Here is a 17,317-nt window from a genome sequence, read left to right as displayed (position 1 = left end):
CACTCTCAAACTGCTTCTCAGTGCTGAATACCGCTGATCCCGGGGGTTGTACATCCACAGCATCGTGGGCCAAACGCCTGCACAGGGGGCGCAGTAAAGTGTAGAAATGCAATGGTCATAGGGGATTAGATAGTCAGGGGAATAGACAGGCATTTTGCCACTGCCGACACAGGTCCTGCCTGGCGTGTTGCTGCCCTGGTACCAGGGTGAAGGATGTCACTGAGAGGGGCCAGAACATTTAGCGGGTGGGAGGGAACGGCCAGAAGTCGAGGTCCATGTCGGAACAAATGACATTGGAAGATAAAGAATTGAGGTCCTGCAGTCAGGGTTTCAGCAGTGAGGGTGGACATTAAAGAGCAGGACCCCAAGGGTAGTAATCTCTGGAAGTGTAGTGAACAGTGAGGAGGATAGGGATAGACTACAGGAAGACACAGACAGGCTGGTGGAACGGGCGGGCCCGGGGCAGGTGGAATTTAACCCAGAAAAGTGTGAAGTGATACATTTTGGTCGTAAGAACGAGGAGAGACAATACAAACTAAAGGGTACAATCCTAAAGGGGGAGCATGAACAGAGAGACCTGGGGTATATGGGCACAAATCACTGAAGGTGGCAGGGCAGGGTGAGAAAGTGGTTAAAAAAAGCTTACAGGATCCTGGGCTTCACAAATAGAGACATAGAGTACAAAAGCAAGGGAGTTATGATGAACCTGTATAAATCACTGGTTAGGCCCCAGCTGGAGTATTGTGTCCAATTCTGGGCCCCGCACTGTAGGAAGGGTGTAACGGTCTGGGAGAGGGTGCGGAGGAGATTTACGAGAATGGTTCCAGGGATGAGGGACTTCAGTGACGTGGATAGACTGGAGAAGCTGGGGTTGTTCTCCTTGGAGCAGAGAAGGTTGAGAGGAGATTTGATCGAGGTGTTCAAAATCATGAGGGGTCTAGACAGAGTAGATAGAGAGAGAAACTGTTCCCATTGGTGGAAGGGTTGAGAACCAGAGGACACAGATTTAAGGCGATTGGCAGAAGAACCAAAGGCGACACGAGGAAAGAATTGGTGCAAATCGGGCGAGGTGCTGACAGGGGCAATAAATCAGCCGTTGCACACCAGAGCTGAGGGGGTGAGGTGGGGCGATGACAAAAGTTTGGTCGGTACAGTTTGCTGACCCACTGCGCATGCGCGGAACTTTGAGGCAGATCCCGGGAACAGCCGAGTCTTAAAAGTGCGGCATAGTAACACCCCCATTAAAGTTTTGAAAATCACTTGTTTTCAAGCTGCACTGTTATATCTGTCTGCCACTGCAAACTGGGAGACTCACACACCGTGCTGTGTGTAAACTTACACTGACTGTGACTGAGACTCACACCGTGCTGTGTGTAAACCTTGCACTGACTGTGACTGAGACTCACACCGTGCTGTGTGTAAACTTACACTGACTGTGACTGAGACTCACACCGTGCTGTGTGTAAACCTTGCACTGACTGTGACTGAGACTCACATCGTGCTGTGTGTAAACCTTGCACTGACTGTGACTGAGACTCACACACCGTGCTGTGTGTAAACCCTGCACTGACTGTGACTGAGACTCACACCGTGCTGTGTGTAAACCTTGCACTGACTGTGACTGAGACTCACACACCGTGCTGTGTGTAAATCTTGCACTGACTGTGACTGAGACTCACACCGTGCTGTGTGTAAACCTTGCACTGACTGTGACTGAGACTCACACACTGTGCTGTGTGTAAACCTTGCACTGACTGTGACCTCCGAGGGAAGCCCTTCCTCATCCCGTTAAGTAGCCGCCAGTTAACGACTCTGCGAGCCTGGACCCACTGTTTTTCCAGACGTTGTTCTTGGCGGGCACTCAATGAGGTGGCCGCAGTGAATTTACCGGCCGGGGCGCGAGCATGGGCATTTCACCAGGAATACATCAGGATTGGAGCGATCGTCAGCAGCTGGGCGCTAGCGGTTTGCACACCTGGTGAGCCGCTAATGAATTTCCGGTCGGGGCACGAAACGCTGTGCTCCCGGTCGGTAAGGTCTTACACTCCCATTAACACCCACCCTCTGACTGCTCACTGAGGCGTTAGACAACTGAGAATCCAGTCCAGAATCTATTTGGTTAGAATTAAGGAACAATAGAGGGGCTATTACCCTACTGGGAGGACAGATGCACCAACGTTAGCGTCCTCGACCAGGCCAACATCCCCAGCATTAAAGCACTGACCACACTTGATCAGCTCCGCTGGGCAGGGCCACATTGTCTGCATGCCAGACACAAGACTCCCAAAGCAAGCGCTCTACTCGGAACTCCTTCAAGGCAAACGAGCCCCAGGTGGGCAGAGGAAACGTTACAAGGACACCCTGAAAGCCTCCCTGATAAAGTGCAACATCCCCACCGACACCTGGGAGTCCCTGGCCAAAGACCGCCCTAAGTGGAGGAAGTGTATTCAGGAGAGCACTGAGCACCTCGAGTCTCACTGCTGAGAGCATGCAGAAAACAAGCGCAGGCAGCGGAAGGAGCGTGCGGCAAACCAGTCCCACCCACCCTTTCCCTCAACCACTGTCTGTCCCACCTGTGCCGGGGACTGTGGTTCTCGTATTGGACTGTTCAGCCACCTAAGGACTCAGTTTAAGAGTGGAAGCAAGTCTTCCTCGATTCCGAGGGACTGCCGATGATGATGATGATGATGGGTGTATACTATCGGGCACCAAATAGTGGGAAGGTGATAGAGGAGCAAATTTACAGGCAAATTGCAGAAAGATGCAGGAACTACAGAGTAACGATAGTGGGGGATTTCAATGATCCTAATACAGACTGGGATAGTAACAGTCTAAAGGATAAGTGAAATGTGTACAAGAGAACTTTCTTGCGCAGTGGGCTTCCAGCCCAATGAGGAATGAAGCCGTGCTGGATCTAGTTTTGGGGAATGAAGTGGGGCAAATGGAGCATGTTTCAGTGGGGGGAGCGTCTTGGGAACAGTGATCAAAACATCATCAGGTTTAGAATAGTTACAGAAAAGGACAAGGAAAAATAAAGTGTGAAAATACTTAACTGGAGGAGGGCTAATTTCAGTGAGTTGAAGAGAGATCTGGCCCAGATGCATTGGAACCAAAAATTGGTTGGCGAAACAGTAAATGGGCAATGGGAGGTCTTCAAAGAAGAGATGGTTTGCGTACAGACTGGACACATTCTCACAAGGGAGAAAGAAAGGGAATCCAAAGCTAGATAAGAAAAGACAGAGATTAAAATGAAGCAGGAAACGGAGGCTTATGCCAAATGTAAGGTCCAGAATACAGAACAGAACCAAGCTGATGCAAAGAAACATAGAAACATAGAAAATAGGTGCAGGAGTAGGCCATTCGGCCCTTCGAGCCTGCACCACCATTCAATGGGTTCATGGCTGAATATGCAACTTCAGTACCCCATTCCTGCTTTCTCGCCATGCCCCTTGATCCCCCAAGTAGTAAGGACTTCATCTAACTCCTTTTTGAATATATTTAGTGAATTGGCCTCAACAACTTTCTGTGGTAGAGAATTCCACAGGGTTACCATTCTCTGGGTGAAGAAGTTTCTCCTCATCTCGGTCCTAAATGGCTTACCCCTTATCCTTAGACTGTGACCCCTGGTTCTGGACTTCCCCAACATTGGGAACATTCTTCCTGCATCTAACCTGTCTATTCCCGTCAGAATTTTAAACGTTTCTATGAGGTCCCCTCTCATTCTTCTGAACTCCAGTGAATACAAGTCCAGTTGATCCAGTCTTTCTTGATAGGTCAGTCCCGCCATCCCGGGAATCAGTCTGGTGAACCTTCGCTGCATTCCCTCAATAGCAAGAATGTCCTTCCTCAGGTTAGGAGACCAAAATTGTACACAATACTCCAGGTGTGGCCTCACCAAGGCCCTGTACAACTGTAGCAACAACTCCCTGCCCCTGTACTCAAATCCCCTCGCTATAAAGGCCAACATGCCATTTGCTTTCTTAACCGCCTGCTGTACCTGCATGCCAACCTTCAATGACTGATGTACCATGTCACCCAGGTCTCGTTGCACCTCCCCTTTTCCTAATCTGTCACCATTCAGATAATAGTCTGTCTCTCTGTTTTTACCACCAAAGTGGATAACCTCACATTTATCCACATTATACTTCATCTGCCATACATTTGCCCACTCACCTAACCTATCCATGTTGCTCTGCAGCCTCATAGCATCCTCCTCGCAGCTCACACTGCCACCCAACTTAGTGTCATCCGCAAATTTGGAGATACTACATTTAATCCCCTCGTCTAAATCATTAATGTACAGTGTAAACAGCTGGGGCCCCAGCACAGAACCTTGCGGTACCCCACTAGTCACTGCCTGCCATTCTGAAAAGTACCCATTTACTCCAACCAGTTCTCAATCCATGTCAGCACACTACCCCCAATCCCATGTGCTTTAACTTTGCACATTAATCTCTTGTGTGGGACCTTGTCGAAAGCCTTCTGAAAGTCCAAATATACCACATCAACTGGTTCTCCCTTGTCCACTCTACTGGAAACATTCTCAAAAAATTCCAGAAGATTTGTCAAGCATGATTTCCCTTTCACAAATCCATGCTGACTTGGACCTATCATGTCACATCTTTCCAAATGCGCTGCTATGACATCCTTAATAATTGATTCTATCATTTTACCCACTAGCGACGTCAGGCTGACCGGTCTATAATTCCCCGTTTTCTCTCTCCCTCCTTTTTTAAAAAGTGGGGTTACATTGGCTACCCTCCACTCCATAGGAACTGATCCAGAGTCAATGGAATGTTGGAAAATGACTGTCAATGCATCCGCTATTTCCAAGGCCACCTCCTTAAGTACTCTGGGATGCAGACCATCTGGCCCTGGGGATTTATCGGCCTTCAATCCCATCAATTTCCCCAACACAATTTCCCGACTAATAAGGATTTCCCTCAGTTCCTCCTTCTTACTAGACCCTCTGACCCCTTTTATATCCGGAAGGTTGTTTGTGTCCTCCTTAGTGAATACCGAACCAAAGTACTTGTTCAATTGGTCCGCCATTTCTTTGTTCCCAGTTATGACTTCCCCTGATTCTGACTGCAGGGGACCTACATTTGTCTTTACTAACCTTTTTCTCTTTACATATCTATAGAAACTTTTGCAATCTGTCTTGATGTTCCCTGCAAGCTTCTTCTCGTACTCCATTTTCCCTGCCCTAATCAAGCCCTTTGTCCTCCTCTGCTGAGTTCTAAATTTCTCCCAGTCCCCGGGTTCGCTGCTATTTCTGGCCAATTTGTATGCCACTTCCTTGGCTTTAATACTATCCCTGATTTCCCTTGATAGCCACGGTTGAGCCACCTTCCCTTTTTTATTTTTACACCAGACAGGAATGTACAATTGTTGTAGTTCATCCATGCGGTCTCTAAATGTCTGCCATTGCCCATCCACAGTCAACCCCTTAAGTATCATTCGCCAATCTATCCTAGCCAATTCACGCCTCATACCTTCAAAGTTAGCCTTCTTTAATTCTGGACCATGGTCTCTGAATTAACTGTTTCATTCTCCATCCTAATGCAGAATTCCACCATATTATGGTCACTCTTCCCCAAGGGGCCTCGCACAACGAGATTGCTAATTAATCCTCTCTCATTACACAACACCCAGTCTAAGATGGCCTCCCCCCTAGTTGGTTCCTCGACATATTGGTCTAGAAAACCATCCCTTATGCACTCCAGGAAATCCTCCTCCACCGTATTGCTTCCAGTTTGGCTAGCCCAATCTATGTGCATATTAAAGTCACCCATTATAACTGCTGCACCTTTATTGCATGCACCCCTAATTTCCTGTTTGATGCCCTCCCCAACATCACTACTACTGTTTGGAGGTCTGTACACAACTCCCACTAACGTTTTTTGCCCTTTGGTGTTCTGCAGCTCTACCCATATAGATTCCACTTCATCCAAGCTAATGTCCTTCCTAACTATTGCATTAATCTCCTCCTTAACCAGCAATGCTACCCCATCTCCTTTTCCTTTTATTTTATCCTTTCTGAATGTTGAATACCCCTGGATGTTGAGTTCCCAGCCCTGATCATCCTGGAGCCACGTCTCCGTAATCACATCATATTTGTTAACATCTATTTGCACAGTTAATTCATCCACCTTATTACGGATACTCCTTGCATTAAGACACAAAGCCTTCAGGCTTGTTTTTTTTCCATGCAGAGAGTACAGAGGAGATCAAAACAAGGGCAATGAGAGACTATGAGAATAGATTAGCAGGTAACATGAGGGAATCCAAAAGTTTTTTATAAACAAATTGTGAAGGCCTTGAAGAGGGAGCAGAAATGATTGACCAGAATGGTTCCAGGGATGAGGGACTTCAGTTCCGTGGATAGACTGGAGAAGCTGGGGCTGTTCTCCTTGGAGCAGAGAAGGTGGAGAGGAGATTTAATGAAGGGACCTAGTTTCAGTCTCCCCACAAGTGGAAACATTTTCTCTACGTCTACCCTATCAAACCCTATCATAATATCAAAGACCTCTATTAGGGTCACCCCACAGCCTTCTCCTTTCGAGAGAAAACAGCCCACGCCTGTTCAATCTTCCCTGATAATTATAACCTCTCAGTTCTGGTATTATTCTGGTAAATCTTTTTTGCAACTTCTCCAGTGCCTCTATATCCTTTTAATTATATGGAGACCAGAATTGTTCCCAGTACTCCAAGTGTGGTCTGACCAAGGTATATACAAGTTTAAAATAACTTCTCGGCTTTATAATTCTACTGCTAGAAATGAACCCCAGTTCTTGGTTAGCTTCTTTTCCCATAACCTTACTAACCTGTCGCTACTTTCAGTGATATGTGTGTGTCTGTGCCCCCAGATCCCTCTGTTACTCTTCCCCATTGAGACTCTTCTTATCTAAAAAGAGTGTGTGACCTCCTTATTCTTCTTATCAACAAGAACAAGCATTGACGACGAGATCCAACACTGCCACCAGTGCGCCAGTGCAGCCTTCGGTCACCTGAGGAAAAGAGTGTTTGAAGACCAGGCCCTCAAAACTATCACCAAGCTCATGGTCTACAGGGCTGTAGTAATACCTGCCCTCCTGTATGGCTCAGAGACATGGACCACGTACAGTAGACACCTCAAGTCGCTGGAGAAATACCACCAACGATGTCTCCGCAAGATCCTGCAAATCCCCTGGGAGGACAGACGCACCAACATTAGTGTCCTCGACCAGGCCAACATCCCCAGCATTGAAGCACTGACCACACTTGATCAGCTCCGCTGGGCAGGTCACATTGTTCACATGCCCGACATGAGACTCCCAAAGCAAGAGCTCTACTTGGAACTCACCCACGGCAAATGAGCCAAAGGTGGGCAGAGGAAACGTTACAAGAACACCCTTAAAGCCTCCCTGATAAAGTGTAACATCCCCACTGACACCTGGGCGTCCCTGGCCAAAGACCGTCCGAAGTGGAGGAAGTGCATCCGGGAGGTTGCTGAGCACCTCGAGTCTCGTCGCTGAGAGCATGCAGAAACCAAGCGCAGGCAGCGGAAGGAGCGTGCGGCAAACCAGATTCCCCACCCACCCTTTCCTTCAACCACTGTCTGTCCCACCTGTGACAGAGACTGTGGTTCCCATATTGGACTGTTCTGTCACCTGAGAACTCATGCTAAGAGTAGAAGCAAGTCTTCCTCAATCCCGAGGGACTGTCCTTGATGATATCCTTCCTACCACAATGCACCACCTCACACCTATCTATATTGAAGTTTATTTGCCAATTACATGCTCATTCTGCAAGTTTATTAATGTCTTGTATTCTGTCGCAGTCCTCTTTATTAATCACCCCCCAATTTGGCATCATCTGCAAATTTTCAAATTGTACTTCCAATTCCTGAGTCCAAATGCTGGATGAAAATTGTGAACAACAGTGGTTCTGGCACCGCTCCCTGCGGAACACCACTTCCCACCGTTTGCAGGCTGAGTAGCTGCCCTTCATCCCTACTCTCTGCTTTCTGTCCTGTAACCAGCTGTCCAATCGGCAACTTGTTCACTGACTCCACATGCTCTGACCTTCGTCGTGAATCTACTGTGCAGTAACTTATCGAAAGCCTTTTGGAAATCCAAATATATTCTAGCTCCTGCATTAACCTTGTCAACTCTTTGTTTCTTCGATTGGTCAAGCCTGACGTCCCTTCTGAAATCCATGCTGACTACGCTCTATTTTATTTTTGGTTTGTAGATGTTTTTCGACAGAGGAACAAAAGAATTAGGGGCAGGAGTTGGCCATTCGGCCCCTCGAGCCAAATCCCTTTTGAAAGTTACGATTGAAATTGAACCTGCTGCTACCGACCTTTCAAGCAGCACATTCCGGATCACAACCACTCGGCATTAAAAAATTCTCCTCGTCGCCCCGATGGTTCTTTTTCCAATTCTCTTAAATCTGTGTTAAGAACGTAAGAACTAGGAGCAGGAGTCGGCCATTCGGCCCCTCGAGCCTGCTCCGCCATTCAATAAGATCATGGCTGATCTTTGACCTCAACTCCACTTTCCCACCTGATCCCCATATCCCTTCATTTCCCCCAGAGTCCAAAAATCTATCGATCTCGGCCTTGAATATACTCAATGACTGAGCCTCCACAGCCCTCTGGGGCAGAGAATTCCAAAGATTCACCACCCTCTGAGTGAAGAAATTCCTCCTCATCTCAGTCCTAAATAGCCGAGTCCTAACTCTTTGAGTAAAGATTCCATTATACTACATAAGAATTACAAACAGGAATAGGCCGTCTAGCCCCTCAAGCCTGCTCCACCATTCAATAAGATCATGGCTGATCTGGCCGTGGACCAGGGGAAATCATGTTTAACTAATTTACTGGAATTCTTTGAGGATATAACGAGCATGGTGGATAGAGGTGTACCGATGGATGTGGTGTATTTAGATTTCCAAAAGGCATTCGATAAGTTGCCACACAAAAGCTTACTGCAGAAGATAGAGATACGCGGAGTCAGAGGAAATGTATTAGCATGGATAGAGAACTGGCTGGCGAACAGAAAGCAGAGAGTCGGGATAAATGGGTCCTTTTCGGGTTGGAAACCGGTGGTTAGTGGTGTGCCACAGGGATCGGTGCTGGGACCACAACTGTTTACAATATACATAGATGACCTGGAAGAGGGGACAGAGTGTAGTGTAACAAAATTTGCAGATGACACAAAGATTAGTGGGAAAACGGGTTGTGTAGAGGACACAGAGAGGCTGCAAAGAGATTTGGATAGGTTAAGCGAATGGGCTAAGGTTTGGCAGATGGAATACAATGTCGGAAAATGTGAGGTCATCCACCTTGGGAAAAAAAACAGTAAAAGGGAATATTATTTGAATGGGGAGAAATTACAACATGCTGCGGTGTAGAGGGACCTGGGGGTCCTTGTGCATGAATCCCAAAAAGTTAGTTTGCAGGTGCAGCGGGTAATCAGGAAGGTGAATGGAATGTTGGCCTTCATTGCGAGAGGGATGGAGTACAAAAGCAGGGAGGTCCTGCTGCAACTGTATAGGGTATTGGTAAGGCCGCACCTGGAGTACTGCATGTAGTTTTGGTCACCTTACTTAAGGAAGGATATACTAGCTTTGGAGGGGGTACAGAGACGATTCACGAGGCTGATTCCGGAGATGAGGGGGTTACCTTATGATGATAGATTGAGTAGACTGGGTCTTTACTTGTTGGAGTTCAGAAGGATGAGGGGTGATCTTAGAGAAACATTTAAAATATTGAAAGGGTTAGACAAGATAGAGGCAGAGAGGTTGTTTCCACTGGTCGGGGAGACTAGAACTAGGGGGCACAGCCCAAAATACGGGGGAGCCAATTTAAAACTGAGTTGAGAAGGAATTTCTTCTCCCAGAGGGTTGTGAATCTGTGGAATTCTCTGCCCAAGGAAGCAGTTGAGACTAGCTCATTGAATGTATTCAAGTCACAGATAGATAGATTTTTAACCAATAAGGGAATTAAGGGTTACGGGGAGCGGGCGGGTAAGTGGAGCTGAGTCCATGGCCAGATCAGCCATGATCTTGTTGAATGACGGAGCAGGCTCGAGGGGCTAGATGGCCTACTCCTGTTCCTAATTCTTATGTTCTTATATCTTTCCCAGCACCTGTCCTAATAGCTCGGTGCCAAATTGCCTGATTTACGTTCCTGTGAGGCGCCTTGTGGGTTTTTACTACGGTCAAGACATTACAGAAATGCAAGTTTTTGGATGAACAGTGGCTAGCTGGCCGTGCCGGTGAACACACGCCGGTGAACTCACCTCTCGCACAGTCACGTTGAGGTAGGGGACAGACACCAGGCACGGCACAGTGACTGCCGGGATGTTGACGATCAAGACTTGTAGTGCTTGGGTACCATTGGGCGAAGCGTTGAAGAACGGGTTCTGCAAATCTGAAATTAACAGAGAAGCAATTACATTTTACACAAATAATAAAACTGGCAGACACCGGAGTCAGGTCCCATCGCGGACTCTGCCTCCGCAGCGAGAGTATCAAGCCCGCTCCTCCTGGCTGCACTGTGACAAACCCGGGCAGTCACCAATTCCCCCTCTCCGTTTGTTATCTGCTCTGTGTCAGTGCCAGTGTCAGCCGTGGCTCAGTGGGCAGCACCCTCGCCTCGGAGTCAGAAGGTTGTGGGTTCGAGTCCCACTCCAGGGACGTGAGGACTTAAATTTAGGCTGACACTCCCAGTGCAGTACTGAGGGAGTGCTGCACTGTCGGAGGGGCAGTACTGGGGGAGTGCCGCACTGTCGGAGGGGCAGTACTGAGGGAGTGCTGCACTGTCGGAGGGGCAGTACTGAGGGAGTGCTGCACTGTCGGAGGGGCAGTACTGAGGGAGTGCTGCACTGTCGGAGGGGCAGTACTGAGGGAGTGCTGCACTGTCGGAGGTGCAATACTGAGGGAGTGCTGCACTGTCGAAGGGGCAGTGCTGAGGGAGTGCTGCACTGTTGGAGGGGCAGTACTGAGGGAGTGCTGCACTGTCGGAGGTGCAATACTGAGGGAGTGCTGCACTGTCGGAGGTGCCGTCTTTCAGATGAGACGTTAAACCGAGGCCCCATCTGCTCTCTCAGGTGGACATAAAAGATCCCATGGCACTATTCCAAAGAAGAGCAGGGGAGTTATCCCCGGTAAACTGGGACCAATATTTATCCCTCAATCAATGTAACAAAAACAAATTATCTGGTCATTATCACATTGCTGTTTGTGGGAGCTTGCTGTGCACACTTTGGCTGCTGCATTTCCCTCGTTAGAGAGTTGGAGATGAGTGTTGAAAAACATAAGAAATAGGAGCATGAGTCGGCCATTCGGCCCGTCGAGCCTGCTCCGCCATTCAATAAGATCATGGCTGATCCGATCCTGGCCTCAACTCCACTTCCCCGCCCGCTCCCCATAACCCTTCACTCCCTTATCGCTCAAAAATCTGTCCATCTCCACCTTAAATATATTCAATGTCCCAGCCTCCACAGCTCTCTGGGGCAGAGAATTCCACAGATTTACAACCCTCAGAGAAGAAATCCCTCCTCATCTCAGTTTGAAATGGACGGCCCCTTATTCTGTACCATCCTACGAGTGACTTGGACAGTGAATAGTCTCTCTGGCGTGTTGTGGGACGCGAGGACAGTGTGCTGTTCGCCACCAAACCCCGTTTATAAAAATCTGCTTTTTCAATGACTTTAGGAAGTGGACAATAAGACCTTTCTTGGACTCGACTCTCAATTCCCTCCCCCAGCAGAAAATATCATTTCGCTTCCTCCTTCATCTTTTTGTTCAAGGTCCAAGTTCCAGCTCGTAAGTGCAGCTCTGTAAACAAAGTGGGGAAGGAAGGCATCCCGTGCTGGCTCCCCTGGGGATCCCGCAAGGACAGCGCTCTGCTCCTTGTGCAAACACACGGCCCTAGCTTCCTGGCACCGAGTGTCTGCCACACACCCAACGTTCACCTTCCTTAATCCACCGGCACGTGACACGATCACTCGCTGTGTGTCGCTGCAACTCCGCACCTCGCCTCGGCTGTACATCAATCCAAGGTTGGGGATTTGGCCTTCCTCTGCATGTAACGCACCGGGTGAGCTTGTACATAACTGTGAGGTTAGATGTCTTTCGCCTTCAAATCCGTCCCTGGCTTCACCCCCACAGTGTCAGCCGTAGCTCAGACCACTTCCCTTATCTCAGGAGCCTCCTATCAACAAGGGCAGGCATTGACGACGAGATCCAACACCGCCTCCAGCGCGCCAGTGCAGCCTTCCGCCTGAGGAAAAGTGTGTTTGAAGACCAGGCCCTCAAAACTGCCACCAAGCTCATGGTCTACAGGGCTGTAGTGATACCCGCCTTCCTGTATGGCTCAGAGACATGGACCATGTACAGTAGACACCTCAAGTCAATGGAGAAATACCACCAACGATGTCTCCGCAAGATCCTACAAATCCCCTGGGAGGACAGACGCACCAACGTTAGCGTCCTCGACCAGGCCAACATCCCCAGCACTGACCACACTTGATCAGCTCCGCTGGGTGGGCCACATTGTTCGCAAGTCCGGCACGAGACTCCCAAAGCAAGCGCTCTACTCGTAACTCCTACACGGCAAACGAGCCCCAGGTGGGCAGAGGAAACGTTACAGGGACACCCTCAAAGCCTCCCTGATAAAGTGCAACATCCCCACCGACACCTGGGAGTCCCTGGCCAAAGACCGCCCTAAGTGGAGGAAGTGCATCCGGGAGGGCGCTGAGCACCTCGAGTCTCGTCGCCGAGAGCATGCAGAAACCAAGCGCAGGCATCGGAAGGAGCGTGCGGCAAACCAGTCCCACCCTCCCTTTCCCTCAACCACTGTCTGTCCCACCTGTGACAGAGACTGTGGCTCTCGTATTGGACTGTTCAGCCACCTAAGGACTCATTTTAAAAGTGGGTCAGTACTGAGGGAGCGTCGCACTGTCGGAGGGGCAGTACTGAGGGAGCACCGCACTGTCGGAGGGGCAGTGCTGAGGGAGCGCCGCACTGTCGGAGGGGCAGTACTGAGGGAGTGGCGCACTATCGGAGGGGCAGTACTGAGAGAGCATCGCACTGTCGGAGGGGCAGTACTGAGGGAGTGCTGCACCGTCGGAGGTGCAGTACTAAGGGAGCGCCTCACTGTCGGAGGGGCAGTACTGAGGGAGCCCTGCACCGTCGGAGGTGCAGTACTGAGGGAGCGCCTCACTGTCGGAGGGGCAGTACTGAGGGAGCCCTGCACCGTCGGAGGTGCAGTACTGAAGGAGCACCGCACTGTTGGAGGGGCAGTACTGAGGGAGCACCGCACTGTCGGAGGTGCCATCGTTCATTAAACCGAGGCCCCGTCTGCTCTCACAGGTGTATGTGAAAGATCCCATGGCATGACTTTGAAGAAGAGCGGGGAGTTATCTCCGGGGCCAATATTTATCCCTCAATCATCATAACAAAAACAGATTATCTGGTCATTATCACATTGCTGTTTGTGGGAGCTTGCTCTGCGCAAATTGGCTGCCGCGTTTCCCTCGTTACAACAGTGACTGTACTATAAAGCGCTTTGAGACGCCCGGTGGTCGTGAAAGGCGCTATATAAACGCAAGTCTTTCTTTCTTTCTCCCTATCTTTGTAACCACCTCCCTATCTCTGTAATCTCCTCCAACCCCACAACCCTCCGAGATCGCTGCGCTCCTCCAATTCTGGCCTCTTGAGCATCCCCTGATTTCCATCACTCCACCATCGGTGGCCGTGCCTTCAGGGATCAAGGGGTATGGAGAGAAAGCAGGAAAGGGGTACTGAGGTGAATGATCAGCCATGATCTTATTGAATGGCAGTGCAGGCTCGAAGGGCCGAATGGCCTACTCCTGCACCTATTTTCTACGTTTCTATGTTTATATCACAACAACTCGCTGCGTAAATACATTCTCCTTATCTCCCCCTCTGGTCCTTTTGCTAATCGCCTTAAATCTGTGTCCCTCTGGTTACCGAGCCTCCTGCCCCTGGGAACACTTTCTCCTTATTTACTCTATCAAAACCCTTCATCAAAACATTATATAATTTTGCACATCTCTATTAAATCTCCTCTCAACCTTCTCTGCTCTAAAGAGAACAACCCCAGCTTCTCCAGTCTATCCACATAACTGAAGTCCCTCATCCCTGGGACCATTTTGGTCAATCCCCTCCGCACCCTCTCCCAGCCCTTCACATCCTCCATAAAGTGCGGTGCCCAGAATGGGTCACAATACTCCAGCTGGAGCCTAACCAGTCTTTTATACAGGTTCAATATAACCTCCTTGCTTTTGTACTCTATGCGTCTGTCAATAAAGCCCAGGATCCCGTAAGCTTTAACAGCCTTCTGAACCTGCCCTGCCACCTTCAGTGATTTGTGCCCATATACCCCAGGTCTCTCTGTTCATGCCCCCCCTTTAGTATTGTACCCTTTAGTTTAGATTGCCTCTCCTTGTTGTTCCGACCAAAACGCACCACTTCACATAGCTCTGCTTTAAATTGCAGCAGCCAATTGGCGAACAGCAAGATCCCACAAACAGCGGACGAGCTAAGCGGGCAGTTAACCTAATTTCTGGAGGTGTTGGTAGGTTGAGGGAGGAATATTGGTCAGGGCCCCGGGAGAACAAGCCCCCCTGCTCTTCTTCCAGCCTTGGCCGTCGCTCTCAAACTGTGTCTCGGAAAGTGGTCTTAAAATTCTCTCCAGCCTTTCACTTACTCAAATTCTGTGGGGGTGGGCTGGGGGTCAAACAGAAGTAATTCTCCGCCCACCTCCGCCAATATTCTCCGAAGACTCCTAAATCCCTCCCAACCCTTTCATTCACTGCAGTGTGCGTTGGTGTCTAATCGCCTCGCCAAGATCCAGAAGTCGGATTGGCCTCCAGTCAAGCTTTGATGATTAAAACTACCCCTGGGCCAAGATTACTAAACTAACCTTCAAAGCTCTGCAGGAGTCACAGTGGAGTTTAATTTCCTCCCAATGTCCTAAAGGGCTGATGCAAGACAAGGAATCACAACGGCCCGCTCTGCCTGATTGTTTGCAACGTTCCACGAATTCGACTGAATTCCCCAGATCCCGTTTATCTTTCGGATTTGGTCGATGTGTCCCTGGGATTTCTGCCCTGCTACCTCACCGATAGCTGGAGTCAGTTCTGGGAAGGGGCTTCGATAATGGGAGTATGCTTGGGAAGTGGAGCTCGGACGGGAGGGCTGCCCGTGACTCTGGGAGCAGCTCTCTGGGCAATCTGCAGGCAAGCTGAGCAGAAAGTGCATTGTGTGCGGAGTGGGAGACACAGGGCCCCGAGCCCCCTCACCTCACCAACACACCGCCAGTGGTTTGTATAACACGCTGCAGTAAGGGGACAGGCAATGCCTCGACATCGGACTCTGGCTGAAACCACCCACCGACACAACCCACCCAACTCCTGGAGCTGCTGTTCCGGCAAGGGGATTCAGCTTCAGTTATTTATCAACCAATTTACCAGCCCGAAAACACGCTCACAACGCACACTCACACTGAAACCCACTCACACACACGCACACTCACAATGCACACACACACACACACCATCATCAATCATCATCATAAGAACATAAGAATTAGGAACAGGAGTAGGCCATCTGGCCCCTCGAGCCTGCTCCGCCATTCAACAAGATCATGGCTGATCTGGCCGTGGACTCAGCTCCACTTACCCGCCCGCTCCCCGTAACCCTTAATTCCCTTATTGGTTAAAAATCTATCTATCTGTGACTTGAATACATTCAATGACTAGCCTCAACTGCTTCCTTGGGCAGAGAATTCCACAGATTCACAACCCTCTGGGAGAAGAAATTCCTTCTCAACTCGGTTTTAAATTGGCTCCCCCGTATTTTGAGGCTGTGCCCCCTAGTTCTAGTCTCCCCGACCAGTGGAAACAACCTCTCTGCCTCTATCTTGTCTGTCCCTTTCATTATTTTAAATGTTTCTATAGGATCACCCCTCATCCTTCTGAACTCCAACGAGTAAAGACCCAGTCTACTTAATCTATCATCATAAGGTAACCCCCTCATCTCCGGAATCATAGGCAGTCCCTCGGAATCGAGGAAGACTTGTTTCCACTCTTAAAATGAGTCCTTAGGTGGCTGAACAGTCCAATACGAGAGCCACAGACTCTGTCACAGGTGGGACAGACAGTGGTTGAGGGAAGGGGAGGGTGGGACAGGTTTGCCGCACGCTCCTTCCGCTGCCTGCGCTTGATTTGTGCATGCTCTCGGCGATGAGACTCGAGGTGCTCAGCACCCTCCCGGATGCACTTCCTCCACTTAGGGCGATCTTTGGCCAGGGACTCCCAGGTGTCGGTGGGGATGTTGCACTTTATCAGGGAGGCTTTAAGGGTGTCCTTGTAACGTTTCCTCTGCCCACCTTTGGCTCGGTTGCCATGAAGGAGTTCCGAGTAGAGCGCTTGCTTTGGGAGTCTCGGGTCTGGCATGCGAACAATGTGGCCTGCCCAGCGGAGCTGATCGAGTGTGGTCAGTGCTGGCGATGTTGGCCTGGGCGAGGACGCTAATGTTGGTGCGTCTGTCCTCCCAGGGGATTTGCAAGATCTTGCAGAGGTATCGTTGGTGGTATTTCGCCAGCGACTTGAGGTGTCTACTGTACATGGTCACAACGCACACTCACACTGAAACACTCTTTCACAGCCACTCACTCACAATGCACACTCACACACACACACTCACTCTCTCACTCCCACAGCCACACACACACACAGACCACACACTCACACTGACACACACATTCACACTGACACAGACACCACGACACACAGACACACACAGACACACACACACGCTCACATACTTACGCACTCAGGCTCATGCTTCGAAGCACTGACCACACTCGAGCAGCTCCGCTGGGCAGGGCCACATTGTCCGCATGCCCCGACACGAGACTCCCAAAGCAAGCGCTCTACTCGGAACTCCTTCACGGCAAACGAGCCAAAGGTGGGCAGAGGAAACGTTACAAGGGACACCCTCAAAGCCTCCCTGATAAAGTGCAACATCCCCACCGACACCTGGGAGTCCCTGGCCAAAGACCGCCCTAAGTGGAGGAAGTGCATCCGGGAGGGCGCTGAGCACCTCGAGTCTCGTCGCCGAGAGCATGCAGAAAGCAAGCGCAGACAGCGGAAGGAGCGTGCGGCAAACCAGTCCCACCCTCCCCTTCCCTCAACCACTGTCTGTCCCACCCTGTGACAGAGACTGTGGTTCCCGTATTGAACTATTCAGCCACCTAAGGACTCACTTTTAGAGTGGGAGCAAGTCTTCCTCGATT

The 17,317-nt window shown here is 49.8% G+C and overlaps 1 protein-coding gene across 1 annotated transcript in view; it reads right to left on the bottom strand.

Moving 5' to 3' along the window:
* flt4 (fms related receptor tyrosine kinase 4) overlaps nucleotides 1-17,317 on the bottom strand; it is a 355,428-nt gene that overhangs the window by 159,894 nt on the left and 178,217 nt on the right. The window contains exon 4 of the mRNA XM_070877096.1: nucleotides 10,290-10,420. Within this exon, the coding sequence (XP_070733197.1) occupies nucleotides 10,290-10,420 (131 nt within the window). The remainder of the gene's footprint in view (nucleotides 1-10,289; nucleotides 10,421-17,317) is intronic.

The sequence above is a fragment of the Pristiophorus japonicus genome, chromosome 4 (assembly GCF_044704955.1).
Source record: "Pristiophorus japonicus isolate sPriJap1 chromosome 4, sPriJap1.hap1, whole genome shotgun sequence".
NCBI classification, from domain to species: Eukaryota; Metazoa; Chordata; class Chondrichthyes; family Pristiophoridae; genus Pristiophorus; species Pristiophorus japonicus.
The sequence above is the reverse complement of the archived record's forward strand: the minus strand, read 5'-3'. Positions and strand labels throughout refer to the sequence as shown.